This window comes from Opisthocomus hoazin, chromosome 2, assembly GCF_030867145.1.
Source record: "Opisthocomus hoazin isolate bOpiHoa1 chromosome 2, bOpiHoa1.hap1, whole genome shotgun sequence".
Classification (NCBI taxonomy): domain Eukaryota; kingdom Metazoa; phylum Chordata; class Aves; order Opisthocomiformes; family Opisthocomidae; genus Opisthocomus; species Opisthocomus hoazin.
In genome coordinates, this window is record NC_134415.1 from 79847239 (window position 1) to 79871857 (window position 24619).

The 24619-nt window shown below is 40.6% G+C and overlaps 1 protein-coding gene across 2 annotated transcripts in view; it reads right to left on the bottom strand.

The window, feature by feature from the left end:
- The window catches only part of AFG1L (AFG1 like ATPase), a 78159-nt gene extending 59922 nt beyond the window's left edge, over positions 1-18237 (bottom strand). The window contains exons 1-4 of one of the 2 annotated variants that reach the window (XM_075414267.1): positions 18128-18237; positions 10462-10685; positions 1156-1207; positions 426-527 (exon numbers count right to left, since the gene is read on the bottom strand). In XM_075414267.1, coding sequence (XP_075270382.1) covers positions 426-527; positions 1156-1207; positions 10462-10685; positions 18128-18233 — 484 coding nt within the window. In that variant the 5' untranslated portion in view covers positions 18234-18237. The remainder of the gene's footprint in view (positions 1-425; positions 528-1155; positions 1208-10461; positions 10686-18127) is intronic. The other variant, XM_075414268.1, reaches the window with a different exon arrangement.
- Positions 18238-24619: the final 6382 nt, after the last annotated feature.

Genomic DNA, 24619 nt, shown 5'->3' on the forward strand with positions numbered 1-24619 from the left:
TTCTCATTCCCCTCGGCATTTATTTGTATCTGATTTAGATATCGCTTCTTCAAAATGCAGACTGAATTTAACATTTACTGTTTTAGTTTTAGCAATTGCCTTCTTCAGATTGCATGTAAGCTAATTGGTAACTGGAAAACATTTAGTTAAAGATTTAATCCTAAATATAGAACCAAGTTTTCTATACAATCAGGTACACAGAATCTCTGACAAAAGATACCTGAGAAAGAATATGCACTTAATATCTACTCTGGTATGACAGACAATGTTAAAATCCTTTAATTTCTCTCCCATTTTTTACTTTTTTTGTTAAAACATTATTCAAATAAAGTTATGTTAATTAATATGAATATGAGAATGAAACAGGTGTTTTTATAGATACTGTGTTTCATAAAATTCTTGTAAATACCTATGTCTGCACTTACTCTGATGTACATCTAGCATGAAGCCATGAAAATGTACTCTCTTTTTCCTTTCAACTTCTAAGTGAGAATAGAATATGTCCATCACCATTGTCTTTCCTGTGCCTTCAAATAAAAAACACAAAACCCCACCCAACAGGTAGTTAATTTAAGAACAGTATGTACTGATTACAATAATGATTGTTCATTAGCTTCGAACTAATGAAACTATACTCTTCCACAGAATAAGTACAAGACCAGATTGTTTGTGAAGAACAGTTACATTTTCTGTTCTAAAACTTGGAACAACTGCATTTTTATTTTCCTGTTTTAAAATTTTGATGCATACAGAGAGGGCTCAAAGGTTGCACAAATGGCTCCATATGCATTCAGAATACATCCTCAGTACTCCCTTTCGAAAAGCCAGTATGTTTTCATGCTGCATTGTTACAATTAGAATACAAATTCCCTCCGTGGCCCCCTCAATTACTTCCCAAATCCTTAAATTGCATTCTTAAATATTAGTGACTGGGTAATGTTGAAAAATACTACATGTGGTAATGTAGTCCAATCCAACAGCTTCCAGAATTGAGTGTAATTGTATTAAATAACATCATAACATTGAAAAAACTAATCCTGGAAAATTCATTAAAGCAGTAACGCTACATAAGCATAAAGTTTTTAGACATATCAGAATTTGAATAAACGTGCATTTAGGGAAAATTCTATTGGAATTGATGCAACTGAAACTTACCAACATCTCCATAGACATAAAGACCTTTTGGGGGTTTGTTTTTTGCAAAGAGCTGCAAATCAAGGGAAAAAGAATAAATACAAATACCAGGTAAAAAAAAAGCAAGCACATTGCTGTGGTAAAGTAAGAAATTAGCTACACTTAACCATCAAAGTAGCACTAGCTAGCAAAGTGTAACCTGAATAAACTATTAGATCAGAATTGGCAAGCAATCTTAATGTTGTATTTGTGTGAATTCTATAAAAGAGGCCAAACACACATGCAGGGTTTGTTAGGGTTTTTTTAGATCATTGTGAAAATATCCCCATCCCCAGTCCTAGCACACATGCCTTTTTACCAGAACACATACAAAAATGATTAAATGTTTCCAAATCCATCATCATCAAAACAAATTCTTTTCCTCATTAAGCTATTTGCACAGTCCTAGGAATAAGGATATAAAATTAAGCAGTGTTGTAGTATTCATAGATACATGCACCATATACCTATTAAAGCATCTCTGCTTGAGATATAAATCATTAAGATTCAGAAAATTAGTATTGCAAAGCCAGTGAGCATTGTAGGTCCCCTTTCTCTCTGCTTTGAATCTTAAATGCAGATCCACCTCTGATTTACATATGACTAAAATCAATGGAGTTGCAGTAAAAATACGTACCTATATACATGTGCATGCACTTGCATATGTGTATATATATATAAAAAAGGCTATTTTCAAAGCATGCCTTTTACTAATAATTTTCTCAAGTGAGTTATGTTTATCTTAAACGAATACTGCCTAAGAATTTTTTATCTCTTAATATTACTCAGGACATACCTTATGACACCTGATGGTTTATTCTATTTTACTCAAATATGTATTTTTATGGAAAAACTTGCAACAACATCGAGACTTTCAATTTGAAACAGACCTCCCCTCCCACTATTGTGCATAGCCATCTCCAAGTATAATTCTAAAAAGAAACAGTTTCTAAAAAAATGGAAATCTTAACAAAATTCTTATCAAATCCATGAAACTGAATTGACATCCACAAAAACACTGCAGAAGATTATTTGGCTATTTCAAAGTGCTCCACTTCAGAGTTCTATGAGCCGAGCCAAAACAGAGGAAAATTAAAAATGCGACCTTGTGGTCTCATTTGGAGCTGGGTAATTGCTAAACAACTTGAATCTAAAGCACTTTTCAAAATACAGTGCCATGTTAAAGAAATTGGGGGGCAGTAGCAAAACACTAATTAAATATGAAAGAAAATATATGACCAAGAGGTAGAAAGATAATGTCTCAGGCCTACAGTACCAGTTTATTCCGAAAAAATGCAAGCATAGCTCTTACATAAGACCCACTTATAGATTTAATTTAGAGCTGTATTAATAGGATAACAAAAAGTTTGTATCATCAATCTGTGGCTGAAGAGGGTTTCAGATGTTCTGAAACCGTTCCATTAATAAACAAGGCTGCAACTATTTGCTAGTGCTTTGAAAGCACTGCAAGACAATTTAATTGACAAACATTTTTCAGTGTGTATTTTTAAGAGCTTGCACTCATTAAAACTACTGGTGTTTAAAGTTACACAGCGAAGAAAGGAGAAACGGAAAAAAACTGAAGGAGAGATATATTCCTAAGAATTTCTTTATTTTTACTGTGAGATTAACAACAGTCATTTTAACAAGATAAAAGACTATCACATAAATTTATTACATTAAAAGGCTGTATTAATGTGCTTTGCAGTTTCATAAGGAATGACACAAACCTAGGAAAACAACTCAGTGTTTAGAGTACTGCATTACATATCTTTGTAAAGGTTGTATAACCACAGCAAGTAATAATGCCTACATTTTTATACCATTTTTTTCATTGTAGAGTGTTTATTAATTACATTTAACCATCCTGAAGTTCGTGTTTTTAGGCATATTTTATTCTCACTCCAGTACTTAGAATTTCCAGAAAATATGTTACAGAAAAAGGGTTTTTTTGGCTAAAGGAAACAAATATAATGGCTAGGGCTCCATAAAACTCTAAATCAACTTCCGGTTGATTTAAAAAATTGAATTAATTTCTTTGTGAAGGCAGCAATTTTTGAGCGATATCTAATTGCTTAAAAAAAATAAAAGGATGGGTACTGTGGCAGATCCAAACACATTTGCTGAAGCTCATAATCTCTAAAAGCAAATCAAATGCCAGAAAAACTCTTATCCTCTTTGAGCAATTAAAAAAATTTGTAGGAAATATTTTACCTATAATTCCGCCGGAAGTGACACTCTTGACACTTTTAGGATACTCACTTCCTCAATCCTGTCAGGTATGGCATAACACTAAGAATTTATTTGTATAATCTTGGGTTGTTTTTTAATTTTCTAACATATATTTTATTTTAAAAAAGCAAACACAATCAGTAGACTTGTAATACTAAAACGCAGACATCCTACTTGTCTCAAGGTACTCTGCATGATCTTTTTTTTTTTTTTTAACTATTATTATTTTAAATTATTCTCATGCATATTCTAAAGCTTGGAAGCTGTATACGAAAAAGAGCAACTTCCAGTAGGATTTCTGATAAAATCCAATCAATGTTGTTGGTTCAATTTAGAGCACAGCAAGCAGCCAAGAAAGTCAGTGGTACGTGGGGTGAAGAAAGCAGAAGACTGATCTTCATTCTATTGAAACAGACACTCCAAAAGAAGGAGGGGGTAGATCTAACGCAGAAGATCCTCCAGTTACCCTAAAATAAGAGTGGTCTTGTTTATGTCCAGGAGGGAAGGGAGAAAAGCGGGAGATGTGGGAAGACAAATTAAATGAATGAGCTTCTCCTCGCTCCTTACTTCCCTATTATCTTGAGGTATATTTGGGGTCTCAGTATAATAATGTTCAATAGGTTGACATTAAATTTGCTTTTGCAACAATGATAAGATTTAAGGATGTTAAAGGTAATATTTAAAATATACAAAACCAAAGATATTGAGGGATGTACAAAATTTGGGTTTGAAGGGGAGAATTTTTAAATCCTTAGACGTACATTTTGAATGCTCATCACACCCTTTTAAATCAGGGCACCCCCACAAATGTGTCAAATCCCTCGAGTCCTCCAAGTTTCTTAATTCACACAACATTCTTTGCAATAACTTAAGAAAGCATAACTTAAGAGCTTCAGCAAGTTTCATTATCAACAGGACATGCTACAGCAGGAGCCTTTTTTCCTTTCATAGATCTGTTGACTCAGACTTCTATTTGAAAATAATTCATATGCTAAAATATTTACAGTTCCACAAGACGACACATACGTTAGTGAGCCCAGATTTACAGAAATGTCTCCTCTACTATCAAAAATGTTTTCCACATTTCTGTTTCAAAACTGCATGCCTTGCTTTGATTATATCCCATCAGATTTTTCGTTTTTGTTTAAACTTCACTTTAATCGATCAATATTCTGTCTCATCTAAGGAATTCTATTGGTCAAAACACCTCCTTCATTCTGACAACTTCCTATTCTTTCTTAAATATCTTTAATAATGTGCAATGTCTTCCCACCTTCTCCTATGGTCTCTTCCTCACATGCCAGAAGCAAGTAGCTCATTTCCTGGGAATATTTACACTCCGATTTGAAAAATTTTAGTGAAAATGCATGTCAGTACTAAGATGGTTAATTAAAATACGCAAAATTCAAGAGACAAGTCTCTAAAGAGCAGATTTGTTTTTTGTTTAAACACTAACAGAACTGCCTCTTTCTCCCACTCTTTCAGGCCTCCTTTTTGGTTGTTGTTGTAGCTGGAGACATTGTCAAGGTCTTGAATGGTGTTTACTATTGTTCATACCTCTTTTCAAAACACGACCTCACTTATAATTGAGCTTATTTCAAGTAATTAGTACAGCAACTCAACAACTCTTAAGATGTCCCAATCGGTATTATTTTGTAAAGCCGGAGATCTGAAACGTCTTTGCAAACTCTTATGGCCTTGAACTTCAATTCAGAGGATCTCAAAATATCTCAACATACAAGGCCATGCTTTCACCAAGTTGAAGATCAAAGTAATTGTTCAAATTTGAGCAATAACTTTGAAAAACAGAAGCCTACTGGTTTGCAGCAAGACTAATTGGGTTTTTTTCACTTCAAATTCATTCTAAGCTGATGCCCCAAAAAACCTACACCGTAAAAAACCACAGTTTTATTATCATAAAGGAAATGGCTGGTGTTGTGTCCCTCCCCCCACAAACTACTGATTCCAGAAAGCTCTGGTCTGTGAGTTAATGCAAGTCTCCCAGATAAGCATTGAAATGCTTCCATTGTATCTCATATTTGTTCCCTAATCCTACTTTTACCATATTTTTAGTGAATAAAACTATTTAGATAAAAAGTGACAAATGAAGAATAAAACTAAAAACCAAGCACACTATTCTCATAATGGTTCAGAAGTGCAAGAAGTTTCTATTTCTGCAATAACTGTTATTTTTGAAGAGGCTTCTGCAATTCTATAACAGCAGAAATCAGGCAATAAAATAAGGAACAGCAGACCACAGAAGCGGCTGGCAGAGACAGGCTTCTGTCTCCCTCTCTCCCCTACCTTTTCTTCACTGCAATCTCTCAACCACAGTCTCTTCAATGACAGAGACAGGAAAAATGAGCATGCTTGAAACGCTGAGGACAATTATTTCTTATTTCTGAAAAACTGCCAGTAGATTCTTTTCAACACAGGAGATTTCATACTAAACATAGGTTAGTCAAGTTGCTAGAAACCTCCTGAAAAAGCAAAAAGTCAGTCTACAAACTACTATGTGTAACTGATTAAAGTGTTTGATTTATTTAAAAGACATCAATTTGTTTCATTTACAGCTGTTAAAACCCATTAAGTACAAACCATCAAGCAAAACCAATGCCAATCGTTTTATCATAAAAACAACCATTTAATGCCTATATGTAAGGTTTACCTTTTACTTCGTAGCATATGTAAAGTTACAAAGTAACTCCTCATAGGAGGAGAGTGCCAAGGAGCTAATCACGACAATAGGATTTACCTGTGCCCTGTATCATTAGCACTTCCTGGAGACACCCTCTACTAGTTACATGAACTACTTCCACTCCTAAGCCTACACAAATCCTACTAAACCCAGGTCGATTCCAGACAGCAGTACTCACCACCTCTTCCTAGCCCAAAAAGCCTTAGTTCTACTCTTCAAAACTGAACCAGGTCTGCAACAGCATCCTTACCCTGAAAATCCATGATAGAAAAACATATATTTTGTTTACTTAGAAAACTCCTTGACAGATGCAGACATCTCACAAGCATCTACAGCTGGTACAGTGCTTGATGGCTATGATTTTACCCACTACCTGTTCATAGCCGTGACTTATTCTATAGAAAACCTTCATCAAGGATGTTGATTACAACATGATGCAAAACCTGGCCTGTACTAGAATTTAAACCATACTCTATTTGGCTTAATACTTCATTTTATCTCAAAAGGAGCTCTGTTTTAACTAGCAAATAACTTCCTCCAAGATGGCAGAAGAGAAACAAGTATGTTACAACTTCTTATTCTCCATCATGAATCATGATTTAATTACACAAGCTAGCAGATTTACACAAAACTCACTGTTCTCCTTTTCTGTGGCTCTGATGTACAGCACAGCACCATAGTGCTCAACCTGGTTATCAATCCTGCTTAAGACTTCCACAGAGATATCGAGCTCTAGAAGAAAAAGCTCAAACTGCAACAGCACTTATCCCAATAGCAACTGTTTCTACAGATAATTCTTACTGATGGTGACATTAGTTCCCAGGTATCAGAGAGCCATTCAACAATTTTTAAAAGCTGGTTTAAAATTAAAGCCTGGAAGCATTGTTAAATGAAAGCGAGGAGGGCTTTAAAGGAACTAGCGATAACCACATTCTCAACCTAAAAAATGGCATTTGACTTCTTCCTTTTAAGAAGGTGTCAGCCAGTCCGGCTTTACCGTTATTAGCTCTGTTATACGGGGACAAAGTAGGATCACAGTTTCCTAAATAGAGTAAGATTAGTACTTGTTCTCTGCAATAGAGACTGTCTTCTCCATTCATGCTTCCCAATCAAAGAAACAGTAAATAACAAACCCACATAAAGCTTGACCTACGAAGCCATTACAAGACACCTGCTCTAACAACTGTAATGATTCAGGGCACTCCAGTTAACACAAGTCAGCTCTCAAAACTATTCTCAAAGTCAGCGCTTTTAGAACAGAATATCCTAATGTCAAAAACAGTTTACCAGAAAAGACAAAAACGCTTTAGCCTACTGATCCTCAGGTTTCACAGTAAGACCACCACCTTCATGGTAACATTTTTTCTAAAGAATTAAAATGGGGAAGTCTGGCAGTATGTCCAAAAGATAACGTAGGACCAAGCCAGATAACTGGCTTCCTTTTGAGCGACTTCCTCTTTTACAGCCCAGGTACAGTGTCTAAAGACTATTTTGAAACAGGCAATTTAAAAGATTATGGGCCCAACACCAAAGCTTAAAAAAAAGTCCAGATAGATAAAAAAAATAAACAGAAAACTTTTCACATCACCACCCTCAAGGTACAAAACTCTGGCCTGCCAAATTACACTTAGAGAAATAGTTTGGCAAGCTGAATCCAGCTTGATCTCCTTTCACTTACGCAAAAACAGTTCTCTTCCAGCCACACTGCCATATTGCTTTGGATACCAAAGATAAGCAATAACCATTTTTGAAAGACCAAATTTCCATTTTTTATTTGGTATTTGCCCACACTGAATTAGGAGGCTGGTTTAGACTCAAGAGTTAGCCTACAAAATCATGAAGAGAACATGGATCCACAGGCACGCACCCACACACAATATAAGGAAGTGTTCTAAAATACCATAAATATACAGTTTTCAGACTATACTTTTACACTGTTTATGTTTTTAATAATTTTGATTTAAAAAATTCTGAAAGTACAAAGCTAAGTAGCATGATGACCCACAAGCCAGAGCAGGCACAAACACACTCCAAACCACTGTTCAGCTCCAATTCCCACATCAGAGTTGGAATCACTGAACTATTCATGTTGGCAGGGACTTCAGGGGATCATGCAGCCAAACGCCCTGTTTAAAGCTGGTCACAGAATATGTGAAGTTGGAAGGGACCCATACGGATGATCGGGCCAACTGCTTCCAGACAGAACTTCCACAGACACTCTCATTGCCCTCTAGGAGTAGCCTCGCCTTAGCACTTTGCTTCTTGTACTTCACAACTCTCATGTTTTTCCTTCCAGAGCATCTGACTTCTGCTCTGTGGAATTATTTCCCATTCAGGTTTCTTCTCACTCTGTCTCAGTAAAAAAGAGCTCTTTCCTAGGTGTTTAGTCTGCTTCCTTTCGTCAGGAGATGGGAAGACACTTACAGCATTTCCAGTCAAGTATGTAATATGATTAGCAAATATGTGACTTCCAGCTACATTATGAGTTTAAAGCATTCAAGGGATGTTGAAGGCAGCCTGATAAGCAAGCATGCGTCCCGATGCTCTGCACCCTGCCACACTTGCCTACTTGAAACAAGCACATTTGAGGTATAACACAGGCCATTTACAGGTATAATACTTGTTCTCATACCAATGTTCTCTTCTCAACTTTTTTCATGCCTTGTACCTAATCATCAGAGCCTCAGAACGGTAACTTGTCATTTGGTGCCTAAAGGGCAGGGGACAGTATGCCATTTAGAGGCACTTGTAGGCTTTGGCTCCGCTGACCTCACGCTACATCATTTAGGCTTGCCATGCAAATAAAATACAGAATTTGTGCCAGGTAATAGGAGAATTTGGAGTTGCAATGGGGAGTATACAGTTAGGTAACAAGCTCAACAGAGTTAGATATTTGGATGTACGCCCATGAGATGAGGTGTGTTGCATAACGGATGCTGAGAAAGGCTGACACGGAGATTTATTAGCAAGGTCTGCAGCCGATGGCATACACTGACTGTAAATGTGAAAGTTACTTCTGATGAAAATTAAAAACAGAAGTGGTGCAAGAAAGAAAAACACTCAGTGGCTGGCTGAGAAGAGCAGTGGCAGCATCCAGACATACTCCTCTTAGGGGCAGGGAGGTGTCTCTCCAGTGCAGGCAGGAAAAGTGAACATGATGATAGCAATGAATATTTTGCCATACTTTTTTCCCAGCACTATACTTTTATCATCAGACTCAGTCAAATGCCCTGTTGTTGCTGCTTCCCCGCAGCATGTTTATGACTATTTGTGCTGACTGGAGTATGTTACTCAGGTGCAAATAAAGCATATTCACTGGTTGTTCAGCTTCTGTGCACATCTATGATTGCCTAATGTTTGCCAAGTATTTAAATTACTATTATCTACTTTGCTGGGCACTATGTTTGGTCTTCTGGGATATAAACTCAAACCTACAAAACAAGAGGCAAGGAAAGCTGAGGGGGGATTCTCACACTGGTTCTAGCTGCTTCCCACAAGAACCTGCCATAACAACACTATCAAGATTTGCAGGTGCAAGGCCACAAGAACAACAATCTGAGAATAACAGCATAAGAACATGGCATGAAAAATACTGCTACAGAGGCTCTGGAAAACACTGTGTCAACAGCTTCAGGGGAAAAGTTACAGAGCTACAACTGCAGCCTATTAGCATTACTGATGCTAAGGCTCTAAGGTTGCTAAGGCACTGTGCAACAGTGATATGTCCGAATTTTTGTTAATACTTTGAAAAGGAGCTGTAAAGCCCCCCAAAACATAACTGGGGCGCAGATCACATCTCTGCCTTCTTTCCTTACTTCAGCTGAAGACTAACATCACTGGAAAGAATGGACTTTTTTTTTTTTTTTTTTTCCAAAAGTCATGTCTGATCTATCTTACAAAGTTTTGTAAAGCTAAATGATTTAGCTTGGATTATTTAGACTCTGCTGGCTAATTTCACTTATCTTCATGGAAGATCTGTTAGAATACAAAACATCAGTGTTCAGTATGTGTAACACAAACACATGTGTTTTATACCAGTGCTTCAGAGTTAAAACCTGCTCTAGGCCCCTCTCTCCTATAGCCAAATGACATTTTGGGAAAGACAGGCAGTGGACACAACCAAAATTATATCAGATTTTCTTACAGAATTATTTCAATAATATTTAATTTGGTTGCTTCTAGAGTGCCACTGGAATTTCACAAACCAAAAAAGATAGAACAGAGATCCAAACACAATGATCTATCTGCAAAGACCCAGCTGCAAAAGTAAAACTCATGCTAATGATAGAAATTTATATATTTTAAACACATTCTTATGAGCAAATATAAATGCAAAAAAATATCATTATAAACCTCACCTTTGAGAGGAGATTTTTTGAACTGATGGTGTAGCCTTTAAGGCTCTCGTGCAACTTCTGCAGGTGCTGCACTACTCTTCTTTGTTGCTCATCATTCCTCAGCTCTTCTTGCTTAATCAGAAAGTCATAGTGTTCTAAAGGTCCACTGCAAACCAACAAGGCTCTGGCATTAGCATCTGTAGGAGTACCAGGGATTGTCTTCTCATCTGCCTGAGCTGTGTATGCTGTAAAATGAAAAGTAAATTATTAACAGAGCTGTTCTGAAAAGCATTCTCTTATATTCATAAACAACACTTTATTAACAGTTTATGCAAAGACATGTATATTAACTACCTAGACAACCACTAGAGTATGTTACCCCATTTTTCACTACATTAACTTCTAACTTCAGCAGTAAACACCTTTAGCAGTACGTTTTAAGACTTTTTTTTATTATTAACAAACACACACACTAAAAAGTCCAGCTGGAGAGTCAGTAAGATTTGGATGAGCTGTTGCAAGGGACGTTTTGACCTTCTGTTTTTTCTTTTCAAATTGGGGCAAAACCATTTAAAAACTCCATCAAAGTGCATTTCTCTGAATAGATGATTTCTTTGGAGAGGTGGGCTGAACTAGACAGAAAGAATTTAAAAGCCAGCAAACAGGAGACCAAAACAGGAGTTCTGTAAGCAAGCTGAAAGAGTCAAAGACCACAGTAAGAAAGGCAATAGCTGTGAAGCCCTACAATGCCACAGCCTGCTCTGCTGCCATTACCCTCTGCCTAGACGAGACAGGGCTGTTCCCAAGCAGAAATTCTGGTGGGTTTTTTTTTTTTAAAAAGTCAAAATTACTAGACATAAACAGAGATATAACCAGGAAAGGGAAGAACATACAGGATTACAAAGAAGTCTTGCTAAATCAGTAAGATCGGATACTTAACAATGGAATACACTGAAAAGGTGTTTAATATCTTCTTTGGTTCCATTGTCATTTAAAAGGTTAAGTATAATCATGAGTAACACGATTTGTAGCAATGATAAAAGAAGTAGATTTGAGTAGGAAAAACACTATCACAGACTACACAGTTAAATATTTCACACATTGTCAGATCTAAGGAAATTAATCTCTAGATGCTTTAGCTAAGTTTCTTAAGCAACGCGATGGCCTCTGACAGCTTTCTCTGAGGCCTCACTGAAGGCAGGTGAGGTTCCAAAACACTAGGAAAATGGAACAATTTCTGTCTTTAAAAAGGAGAGAAAGGCAAATTCAGAAATTCTTAGGTCAGTCAACACAACTTCAAAACACTCAAAAATATTGGCAGGTACAAGCAGATTTTTTTTTAAATAAAGCACTTAACAAGTTAACAACATAGCAAACAAAAGGCAACACCAGCTCCTCAGGAACAGCATGACATCAACAAGTTTTCCTGATCAGGTAACATGCTTGGTGGGTAGAGGAAAAACATCTTAATTGCAGTAACACTTTTGTCATGGGGTCACATAGCATTCTCATATATGAAGTGGGAAAGTAAGTTGCAAATGAAATCATTTCTGAGCCGGTACAAAAACAGCTAGAAAAACTACATGTAATAAAGAATTACTTCAGTTAAACTAGGTGCATGCCTGCAGTAGAGTTTCAGAAAGGGCTCAGAATCTCAGCTTGGTGCAATCCAGAATTTCCATTCTTGGTCTGTATATAGCAAAATGAAGTACATGGAGTGGAAACACAGGTAACCAGCAAACCAGAAGGGGGCTGTGAACAGCCTGGAAGGCAAGGCAATTCTGACAAACTGGACAAAGAATCTAATACAAACAGGATGCAAAATGGACAGGGACAAAGTATGGTGCTTAGGGGAAATAAAGACCTGAAGAGATGGAGAATGACCAGCTGAAGAGCAGCTCTGCAGAAAAGGATCCACAATGGATCACAAATGGACAGTGAGACACCATCATAACACTATTAGAGGAAAAAGAAATTAAATTAAAAAATGCAAGTACTGTGATGCATATATATGATGGGCTATATAAGCACACATGAAAAAAAAGCTGTTGTATTCAACACTGGTATAGTCTGCCCTGAAACACACTTTTCAATTTTCACATCATATTTCATGACAGGTATGAACTAAATGGGAAAGATGATGATGATTTAAAGGACTATTTGTTAAACCATGGGTCACAACCCACAGAGAAGGTGTAAGAGGCACAAGAAGAGTTTTCAAATGTTATCAGAAACATAAAATGCATATAGTTATACAAGAGAAGGATAAAACTGAACAGTTAGATCAAATTATGTTTATTTATTGCAAGTAACACCTTGGTGTCTCCGAAGCAAGACAGTCACTGTTTACATCTGCAGCCAATAATTACATCAAATCCTCCTGCCCTGAAGGAAGTGAGTTACTGCTGTGAATTCAAAGTAATTAGCTCATCCCCAGCTAAAGTGATCATATAAAGAGAATTGAGTTCAAAGTCTGTTATTGCAAGAACTTGAGTAAAACCTTTAGAGAGACTAAAGAAAAGCACACAGCCATCTCCAGACACAGACAGGGTACTGAGAACAGGAAATAAACTGTATTTATACAGTTACCTTAATAACTGCAATTAAGACAGTGAAATCAATGAATAGTCTAGAAGTTGTAAACCTTCATTGACAGGGAATGAATTTTGAAAACAAATTTGACAAAAATCTGTCAGGAACAGGTCAGCAATACCTTACCCACCTCCAAAGGGAAGGGGTAAAAGCACAGATAATTGCTCAAAGTTTTTTCATCTTGTTTTTCAACCATTCCACTCCCAAATAAAGTCAACTTCAGTCCTGTGATCCGCACCTCTAAACTATCTGTGCCTTCGCCACAGGCAGAGCTTGACAGCTCCAAGAAGCTCCATTGTGAGGGACAGCCAGTGTCCCATTACACCAATAAAGCCACCAGTTCATACTGCTTACCACAAGATTGGAGGAGAAAAAAAAAAGGCTGATATAGGGATAAGAAAGGGTTTGCGGCTCATGACTGTCCTAGCCATGGACAAAGCACAGCAGTAGGACTGCTCAGAAGCACGTTTTTTGTCTCAGATTACGTCTACTTACAGCTAATCCTCCCAGGAGTGGAAGAAAATACTTTGTTATTTACAGATGACAGAGATGGAGAGTATGCGCAAGCGATGACAGAGGGTGTCATGGAACAAATTACTCACTGTTCTCCTAAAATAATATTGAATGCTGGGATTTAAATATGATGGGGGTACACTATAATACACTACCAGGAGACACCCAGTTGCTGGTTAAGTGATAAACTCCAACTTGCAGCTGCTAAACTAAAAAAAAAAAAAAAGCATATGCTCTTAAAAAGTGTGTAGGGGTTTTAGAGCTGTCAACAGAAGACAGCTATTCAAGTGATAAACTATCCTACGAAACAGATAAAAACATGGGTCTTCCATTCTAACCTGCATTTTGTGTGATGCATTGCAAAACCATTCACACAACTATGCTTCTATACTAATCTATTCCTGAACTGATAAAAAAAAGGAAACTTTAGAAATGTTAATACATAGCAGAGGAATACAAGGCAATTACCTTACATAATTTTACATCAAGGAAACTACCGTTCCAATAGGAATCACCTACGATTCAGCACATTAATCATAGTCCTACAGCCTTCTCCTCCATATTGCAAAAGGGTTTCGTTTATCTATTCCTGTTTCATTATCTGATTTTTCTATTACATAAACTGTTACTCGATTTTTATTAGCTCCCTTCTGAAATCTTTGTGTCACACACAGAAAAAGCAGTTTCTATCGCTATGGAGTGTTCTAGATATGACTACAGAAAAATGTAGCATCAATTCATTATTCCCTTAGTTTTATGTAAAACAAGGTAAAAATACAGACATTCATTTATCCATAACCTACCTTTCCCACCTTCACGGTACAGGATAGTGACAGGATGTTACCACATTTGGCCTGACATTCCCTGCTTCTTTAAGAGTTGGCACCAAGTTGCAACTTTTTATTAAATTCTTGTTCCTAAAACATACATATTTAAGTGTAAACTCACTTTATTTCAAGCCATAAAATTAGCTGCTTGTGTTTGCCTTTCTGCTTGCCTATCCAATGATCACAGACCAAGCTGCAGTGAAAATCTACTGTGATACATACAAAAAGGTCCTGCCTTGGAGAAATCCGAGGGGAAAAACTCACCAATGCCAAAAAACACTTATTAGTGTATAAAGGTCTAATGAAAATACCAATCTGAAATTATAAAAATTTCCTTTGAAGTGGGGAACTTAAGACATCTTCAGTAAACTGGCATTAATTTACCACTGCAAAGGTAAGCGCCTACATAAAAATATAAAAAGTGTTCTTAACTTCAGGGACCTTCTGCTCTGGAAGAGCAGTAAATTGAAAAACTAATCAGTATGTTGTGGAGTTTTTCTACTGCCACTTAGAACTGATGTCTGAGATGACACAGGAAAAAAGCATGCGAGTTTCAATGACACTGCTTATGAAAGCAGCAGTCACTGCTGAGGCAGGCACTAGTTTTTTATGTCAGAAGACAATCTGAAATGGAAGCTAGGTTGTGGCATATCAAAAACTGATCTTGACAGCAGCCAGGAGGCTGTGAGCACAGAAGGGTAACAGAGTAAACACCACTCATCCTGGTAACCCTTTTTTTTTCCTAGTAGTTTGATTTCATTTTAAGGTTTTTAACTGTGATGTCTAAAATCTGCCAGAAGATAATAATTCCCACGACAAAAATCTTAGCAGGTCCTTGTCTCGCCCTACCCCGAGCCTAGGAAAAGAACCTGGGCTTCCCTGACATGAATTTCATCTTTGCTATCTTTCCATGACTGCAGAAACTGACACCTTTAAACTGCAAGTTTTCAAGTAACGCAAAAAGACTTCATGTGAATTTAAGAAGATTATTCACTTCTGGGAGAGAAAAAGTATTATATTTCCACAGATTAATTTGAATTTGGTCTGCAGCATCTCTTATCGCCCTCAGACTAAACATCTTTTAAACACAGGATTAGAATTGTAGACCTTGAATGAGATGAAAAAGAAAACCCATGACAGATAGAGAATATCCAGCTAAAGAAGCAAAAATCAAACAAATGGAACTGAACTCTTTTTATTGCAAAAGGTAAGTCATGCTTCACACTACAATATTCACCTCACTAGAGGGTCACTCACATACAGGACATGTGAAAATGCGTATTACTAATTCTGGAAACAAAGCTGAAATCAGCACTTCTGGGGACTGACGATGAAAAAAAAAAAATCACCTTTAACCCTTGTGCTATAGGTATGCTTCAAACCACTCCCTCGTGGGAATGATCAGACAAAGTTTTCATTCATGGAGATTCAGGCTGGAAGACAATGTTGACCTTTCAAAGTATAAGGGAAGGTAAATTTATCTAATTTATCCTGAACTATGCTCAAGAATTGTGCTTCATTACAGCGTATTTTGAAGAAAATATATTCTGAAAACATAACAGATGGAGAATTAACCATTTCCTATGACACTGTGTTGTAACGGTTAATTAGTTTGTCTTAAAGACCAAAAATACTTCCAACTAATAGTTATTTAAGAACTGTATCTAAACCAAGCTCATGGAGGTTACAACTGCACCAAAGTTATGGATCCCAAAGTCACCCCAACTGCCACCTTTGCTGACAGTCACAAGCAGCTGGAACAGCTTCTGCTAAACCAGTGTTAAGGCAACATAGAGGAATCACATCTGTTTCATTACCGCTCCGCAGACAGAATTCTGCCTTGAGAGTTCTTCACAAACACTGGAATTTGTATGGGGGGGACAAAAGGGAACAAAAAAAGGTAATAGAAAGCAACTTTTAAAAACTGTCCTGTTTTCAACAATCTCAGCTCAACTTCAGAACATTAGTTTGGGTCACAATGAAGCCAAACTGCTTCAAATCCTTAATGTAAAGCTGCTAAAATTGCCTATGAAATACAGCCACCAGGACAGAATACAAAGACTTTGAAGTCAGAGGCACTTTTATGAACATGCAGATGATGGTATTGGAGACCTCGCTAAACTCATAATTAAGCTGATAACAGAACTACTGCAAAATCTTTCCTTCTTAGATGATACCACAGTGATGGGGAAGGGCAACGGTACAGTCATGTAGCTCCAAAGGGGTTATCTCCCTGCAGTAGAATAGGAGCGAAGGTAGCAAAAGATCAGAAAAGACAATTTTTTTGCATGTTAGTACCTGTAGATAGTACTAATGTTCTCTGAAACAAGCAGTTCAAATCAGATGAGGCAGTTTGCAGCTAAGCTACAAGAGCATGGACTGGGACTGTCCTCCCATCTTTGTCTCACTCTATGACCCGAGATGAATCACTGAACCCCTACTTAGCCTTCTCACAGCCCATTCTGTCGGGCAGGATGTGAAGCAGTATTTCATCTAGAGAAACATACGAGTTGGAACTAGAATTCTACTTCTTTTGCATATGTGTCCGTGACATTATTCTGAAATAAGATTGCTTGTACTATTTTCACGCACACCCCACTTAAAAATTGGCAATTTCTACAGACGAAAGTAGAAAAATAGGAGTTTATCAGTGAAATTGCAACTTTACACAAATACTACTTGTGAAGTCTTTTCATCAAGGAAGAGGTACAAAAGTGTGGAAAGCAAATCACAAGAACAAATAAACGACTACAAACCAGTGACCATAAAAACAAGATTATAAATCAATCCAGTGATGGCTGCCCACCCCTGCAGATGTCCTCCAACAAGGAGTACCTTCCCTTTAACATGGAAACTGAAAGAATATACCTAAAGCCACTGGACTTGCTCTGCTGACTTTTTTAAAATGGTAATCTCTTGGTTATAAAAAACAATCTACACGAAGTGTTAGACCAGTATGAAATAAAACACATACAGCTATAGCACTAACTGCAGTGCTTGCCTATTTTCCTTAGGACGGATAAATACTGCACAATCGCAACATAATGTGTGCCTGCGAACATTTCCCAACCCCCCCAGGTCTGCCGGCTGCCCTTCAGACCTCTGGGACCCACCCGAAGCCCCACGCTCCGACCGTCGGAGGAAGAACAGCTCTCGCTAAAGCAAAGAGACCTCCGCTTCTAACCTAACCCTCACGTTAACCACACCTGGTTGCCCAGCAACCTGTGTAGGGCCCAGGCTCCTTAGGTGAGGCTGCCGGAGCTCAGCTCCACGCACCGGAGGATCCCTGCGGAGACAGAGTCCCCGAGACGGCCCACAGCCCGGGGGCAGCCTCGGCAGGCGGTACCGCTCCCGCTGCGCCGCAGCGAACCGCAGCCCTGTTTACCAGGGGGAAAGCGGCATCATTAACCCGAGAAACCGCACGGCCGCCCGCGGATCCCCCGCCGCTCCCGGGGGGCCGACTCTCGGCGCCGGCCCCCGGCCGCGGGGCCCCTCCGGGGCTGGATCCGCGCACAGACCGGGCCGGCCCGGCCTGCCCAGGCGGGGGACCGTGAGGACGCGGACAGAGCACGGCACCGGCGAGCCCCCTCCCTTCGGCCCGTCCCCCCCCTCCGCCGGAGGGGGAACCCGCGGGCGCTCCGCGGTGCACTGCCTGCCTCCCTGCCCGGTGCCCCGGCCGCGGATCGCTCGCCCTCCCTTCGTCCGGCTGCGGGCAGGGCGCGGGGCCGGCGGGCCCCTCCCGCGGCGGTACTGACCTCTCCGCAGGCCGGTGGCCCGCGCCGGCAGCAGGTGGGCGGCGCGGCGCGCCGAAGCCCGCAGCAGGCAGCGCGCAGTAACCAAGGGCGACAGGGCCGCCGCCATCTTCCCGGCCCGGCCTCTGCGGCGGAGGCGCGGGGCGTGCTGGGAAACGGAGTCCAGCCGCCCCCCCGGGGCCACGGCCGCGGGCCTTCGGAGGGGCCGGGGCTCGGCCGCTGCCGGGCGAGCCGCGCTGGCGGGGACCCCACTTCCTCTTCCTCCCCGAGCCCCCCAGACCGAGTCGCAGGCTGCGAGGCGGCCCCCGGGCAGCGAGCAGAGGAGGCAGCGCCGGGCTCCGCTCGGCACAGCTCGGCGCTGGGCAGAGCCCCGGTGCCACGCTGGTGCCGTTGGTGGTGCCTCGCCGCTCGTACCCACGCACTCGGGTTTCCCAGAGAGCTGGCGTGTCACCAGTGGCACCGCGGCTGTGCCCGGCGCAGCAGCTTTCCGGCCAGCCGGGCCGGCACTGAGGGGCTGCGGCAGCTGAAGTTGCGTTTGTCAATGACTTCTGGCTTGTGTTGTTTATCTTTAAAAGCGTGGACCATCAAATATTCGGGGCAGCTGTTCCTGGCCGGAGTCACAGCCTATCTGCACGCTGGCAGTACGGCCACTCTTACGCCTGCGAGTGTACGTGTAAACCACGACGGCAAGACAGGCTAACGTAAAGGCAATTCCCCTGCAGACAATGCAGAACCTCAGAGGCCGACGCGGCCCCGTACGGCCGGTGTGTGCTCAGCGCACAGTAAGCCTCGTCCTTGACAGCATCAAGTTCTCGGTTCTCCTGAGAGCTCCTCGGGAGAACAAACGCCAGCCGCCTGCCTCGCTTGGTAGGTACCCACCGGCCCTATCCCACCACCTCCTGCCTTCTGGCAGAAAGGCGCAAGGCACAACAGCCCACGCTCCAGCGGAAGGGCACCGGCGCCTGGGAATCGCTAGCCGTAATACTCACCTGTTCGCCGGCTGGCCTTCCGTTCCCCTCAGCGAAGCGGCCAAAGGTCAGGATGGGGCTTCAAAAGATGCTGCCTACGGAGCGCGCTGTGTGAGGAATAGGGAACAAATTGTCCGCTCATGGTAAAAGCGCAAAAGAAATGCTTTAACGGACTTCTGGGTTCGCAACGTCCGAATTCCTATGTCATATTCTAGCATTAAATTTCTGCGCAACATGAGAAAGCGAGCAAGTAATTTTCATAGACTATTAGTCAACTTATTTTTTATAAGAGTATAGCAAAGTGTTGCCTCAGGGCACTACGGATCAGCTTGCAAACAGAAGTTGATTGTATCCTGAATAGTATTGCTAATTTTAAAAATAATGTTTATGATCTTGAAAATATTAGCAGTGACTGAAGTTATGTTCTAACATGTTCAGCTGCTTTAAAATACGTAGCTGCTCCAGACACATCTTCAGTGCTATATACCTAATTAAGTAGTGAACTGAAGTGCCAATTTATCACATCTTAAAAGAGCTGTTTTCAGTGCATTTTCTTTCATCTTTCCTTTATTGAGCATATATTGGTTTTGACTCATTCTAGCATGTTATAGCTATCAACACCTGTGCCCATTTAGGAATGAATTCCAGTACAAATCATAGGGAATTGAATAGACATCTCAAAGATGCATCGCAATTGTTGCAATATTTTTAGAAACCCAAACAAGGAAACAAACAACTTCAGTAAAAGTGATTTAAATAACAAATAACTTATCTTTACAAACAGCTTATCTCCTTGAGAACAAAGAATAAACACGGCAACAAGAGATGGTTTTTCTTCCATTATTAACTCGGATCACAATACGAAAGGGTGAAATGTCAAGAATAATTGGAGAAAATGACAGCATAATCTTCAGTAAAAACATCTGATTTATTTAAATTGTCACTTTTTTTCTTAACCTTGTTATCCGAGGCAGCATAGAAAAACTTCCCATTTGGGTCTCTTCTGACATGTTCTACCTAAGTGAATAAACCTTCTGCAATGCTACGACCCTTCTATACACTGGCAAACTCTGAAATGCCACCGTACACTGTATTGCACACCCCAGGAACTGAATCTGCATTGGCTGTAAGCACCTGGCAAAACCATGTTTTGGTGTTAACCTAAACGAACCGGACTTTCAAGTATACTTCTGTAGCTTAGCATGTTTAATGTCCTGTAACAGATACAGACCCATTCTGTGGTAGGTTTGTATACTTCATTCCCTGTACCTGTGCTTTTGCTCACCTCCACATATATGACACTGCAACTGTGTAAAAATTAAAGTGACACTTGTTCAACCCAGCTGCATTATCAGTCTGCCAGCTAGTCAAAAGTATAGGTAGCCTTTAACAGGAATAAAAGTCAGGGGTATAATAAAACCCCTTCAGAGGCCCTCTCTGGCCTTTAGTGGTATAAAATGCACTCCTTTTAGAAATCCTGATGTGCTGAACACTGTGGGGTTATACGAGTCCAAGGGTCTTGGGGCCTCTGTCAGACCTTCTCTAAGCTTCTGCAGAAGGAGGGCAGGGTCTACCAGCCTGCAAGACTCCAAGATATTCCCACCATGGGAAAACACCTTTGGCTCCCATACATAAATGTACTTTTGATCTAGGACTGACCGTTCATCCTACTCTACGAATTTTGGATTTTGGAATTTTTGGATTTTGTGGCTAGTTTTCATCAACGCAGTTTCCATCAGAAGCCATTTTCCTGGGATTATGTCAAAACCCTCAGAGGTAAACTTGGTATTAACCTCATCTATTTTGAGACAATCAAACATGCTATTAATGGTCTACGCTGCTTGTAAAGCCTCAGATTAATAAAGCTGCAGAAACGTTCCCAAACTTACGGACTTGCAGCCACTTGCACTATACATTTACAGCTTGCATTTCAGTCAGCTCAAACAGCTCAGTGTGCTAGAAATTCATTGCACAGTTTTCCAGCTACACAGCCACTACTCAGCATCTCTCAGAACAAGGGGTTCACAGTAGAAATGAATGCCTGTGAGCTGGTGGATGACATTTCAAACACTAAGGAATCCAGAAGTGTATATGAGAATCATCCCTTTTGAAACGGATTGATCATACAGTGTAAAAAGGGAGAAGAGGAACTGAATACAACAGTTAAATCTGAATGTATGTATATAATATGCGGACATAACAACTTATACATTTAATATTTTTATCTGGATGATAAGTATACAATGCAAACATTCAAACACCATGCTTCAAAGCACTGGTAGCTAATGCAGGAATCAGGAAGTCAGTTTTCCACATAAAGCATTGCACAATTAGTTCAATGCCTTGTGGGTTTTGCCTTATCCTGAGTCAGCATTCCCCACAGGTTTTGGCAAAATACGCCTGTGTCGACTCAAAATGAGTTAACCTGGGCACTCGTCAGAAGGCTGGAGAATCCTAACTGGATAATACAGAGATTTTGTTTCCTTTCCAGTTAAATGTGACTTTTCTCTTTTAAAAAGAAATAAACAAACAAAAAAATACTTGAGAGGTATTACTATACCAAATTTAACAATTAATCATCCATTAATACCCGCTTCTGTGTGTACATGCTATGAGACTCTGGTATTCATATTGCCACTTGAAGTTATGCCAGAAAACCTTTGTGTCATAGCTGAATAAATAATGTGTATTAACCAATCCATGAGTACCTAATCTCTTGATTGTTACTCTAAACCCTTGATTTCTTGCATCTAATCTTTGGACCTACAAACATAGCTGACTTCTCTCCCTCCAGATCTGAAACTTGGCCCAAAGTTCAGATCAGAAATAGAATTAAAGCTTTCTTTACCGAATTTATGCTCACCTTCATCCTGAGAGAAGAACCTTTCCAGCAAGCAGTAATCACTACAGGTAGTGTAACTCCAGTCTTCTGGATCGCAAAAAAAAAATCTGAAACACAATTCAAAATAAACAAATGCATTTTCTGAGGGTTGGAAGGAAACAAGGAGGCTCGCAGGACTCTGATTCTCCTGCACCTTCATTCCTTCTCTTTGCCTCATTAGCCAGTGTGGCACGCATGCTTTCATGTGATGTAAGGGGGGGGCTAGTCACCAAGCAGAGCATCCTCCCCTTTGTCCCCCAGGCCAGAGGATTTGTATCTGACCTCAGTGAAAAAAAACAGAGATATGAGACCTTACCAAATCACCGTCACCTCCTTACTTACCAATGCTATTGACACACAGGCGCTAAAACATCCACTCCCTGTAGCCTGCCTCCGTACAGCTCTCCACTGCCAGTTATCTCTTAGGAAGAGCAGACACAACAACGGTGCTAAGACAGTGTGCTGTGAGAAAAGCATTCAGCCTAAGCCTCACTCTTAGTATTTACCCAGAGCGAGAACAAATTATATTCTTGATTCATCATAGGCTCACCAACTTCCCAAATGTACAGTATCAGGCACTTTTTTTGTTTTGTTGGAATAGGTAATGAAACCAGCCTTTGCCAGGAGGCAGACAATATATTATACTTGAGACACTACCAGTGCTCTGCTGTATTTTCCACATTTGCAGTCAGATGTGGTAGCACAGGTTGTCTAACAAACAAAAAGCTTATCCAGATGTGTGCATATATAATCTCAGGGGAATTAATGAGCTTTTTCTTGCGTTGCTGCAAGACCAGTTTGATAACTAGTATAATTCAAGTAAGGCTCCCTTTCACTCCCACTTTGTAAAACTCTTGTCAGCTTAATTTCTGTTTAGAATTATGAAGTGAATAGTTGGCAGCTATCAGCAGAAACAAAGGAAGTCGTGAAGGTGCACTAGTAAGGGGGAGAAATAATACTGGAGGAGCGATGAGCAGGTAATTCACAGAAAAGTTACCAATCAAACCACCTACGGGCATACTGGTTATGTGGATGGGCTACTTTTATACCCTGGGTTCATCTCTGCTTTCTGATTATGTTTTTATTAATATAGACAACTGCTGACCAAACTTGCCAGATGTTAACTTTGAGTCTCGGATGTGCTCTGTGGGCAGCCTGCCATTTGGCCTACTGTCTAGACACAAATTTTTCAGAAGAAATATTATTAGTTTTCCTACAGTCTCATTCTACCTGGATAGTAATGGAGCATCACCAGAACTCATTCATAAGGAAGGAAGGAAAATTATATACGTATTTAATCATTGGAGAGGTACTGTTAACAAATACTAAAAAAATCTGGAACACATCTAAGATTACGCATAGAGACATTCAGAAATATTATCAGTGGATTAACATTATTTCTATTCACTGATGTCCTAGGTGGATCAAGCAGGCAAACATTCCACTTCTTTCGTCAACGTTTCTTTTACCATAACACACTGTCTACTTGAATAAGCTACTGAAGAATGAACAACCTCATGCCTTAGAAAGGAACATGCCATCAGCTCACCTTCTCCCTTTCTCTCATTCTTTTTTTCTTCTCTCTTCAAGTCATTGAAATATCTTTTTAATTATTCTGTAAACACAATTTTCCTTTCTTTTCCTATCCTTTTATGAATGAAATGTGAACAAATTCTTAATCTTTGTAAGCTATGAGGATATAAAACCTGGGCCAATTGGTTATACTGCTTTTAAATGCCTATCATTTGTGAAAATTCAAGACTTTAAAAGCTTTAATGCTACAACAGACAACATTGCCACCTTGCTTGCAGCTTGGGTCAATCACCTACACTGTTTTCCACACATAGCTTTTGGTAGGCATCTCCTCCAGCCTGTATTTGTACCTGGCCTATTCCTTTCACCTGACATGTTGCGCACACAGGATTTCCTACCCAGCCTTTTCATCCTTGGCCTGCTCGGGATACGTACAGCTTTGTTCGTGTCCATTGACAACACCGTTGCAAAAATCAATTCTTCTCTTACACCAAGGCCTGGGTTATGTTCCCGGCCAAGACGCCAGCCTAACCTACCTGGGACCCTCCACCTGTAACGACCAGCAGCCCCTCCTGTCTGCACCCTTTCAGGGCCGCGGGTGGAAAGCTGCAGCGCATTGTTATTGTCCTGTGTTGTTAAAACCTTCTTGGGTTTAAAAAAAAAATGCCCGTTACATTGCTGCCGCACTGAGTCGCGCCGCCGCTGTCCCTCTGCCCTCCCGACCTGTGCTGCTACCGCACCAGGCCGCTCCCGCCTCCGCATCACGGCGGGCCAGGCACAGACGAGACAGCCCGGGGTCGCCTCACGGCGCGGCCTCCCGAGGCCGCCCGCGCCGCGCCGCACAGCGCCGCATAAGAGCTCCTTCCCTGGGCGAGAAGGGGACTCGCCGTGGGCCCCGACGCGAGGAATCAGCGGGAAGACGCGGGCCGCCCCCCCGCCACCGGCCGGAGCCAGGCCTAGCCCCACAGCCGAGCGGGCGGGCTCGAGAAACCAGCTCTCCCACGACCGCACCACGTCTCCCGCGCACGCCGGGACCTGTAGTTCGGAGGGCGGGCGGCCGCGCCGGGCGTAGCTATCGGAGCCGCCCCTGAAGGACTACAACTCCCGGCCTGC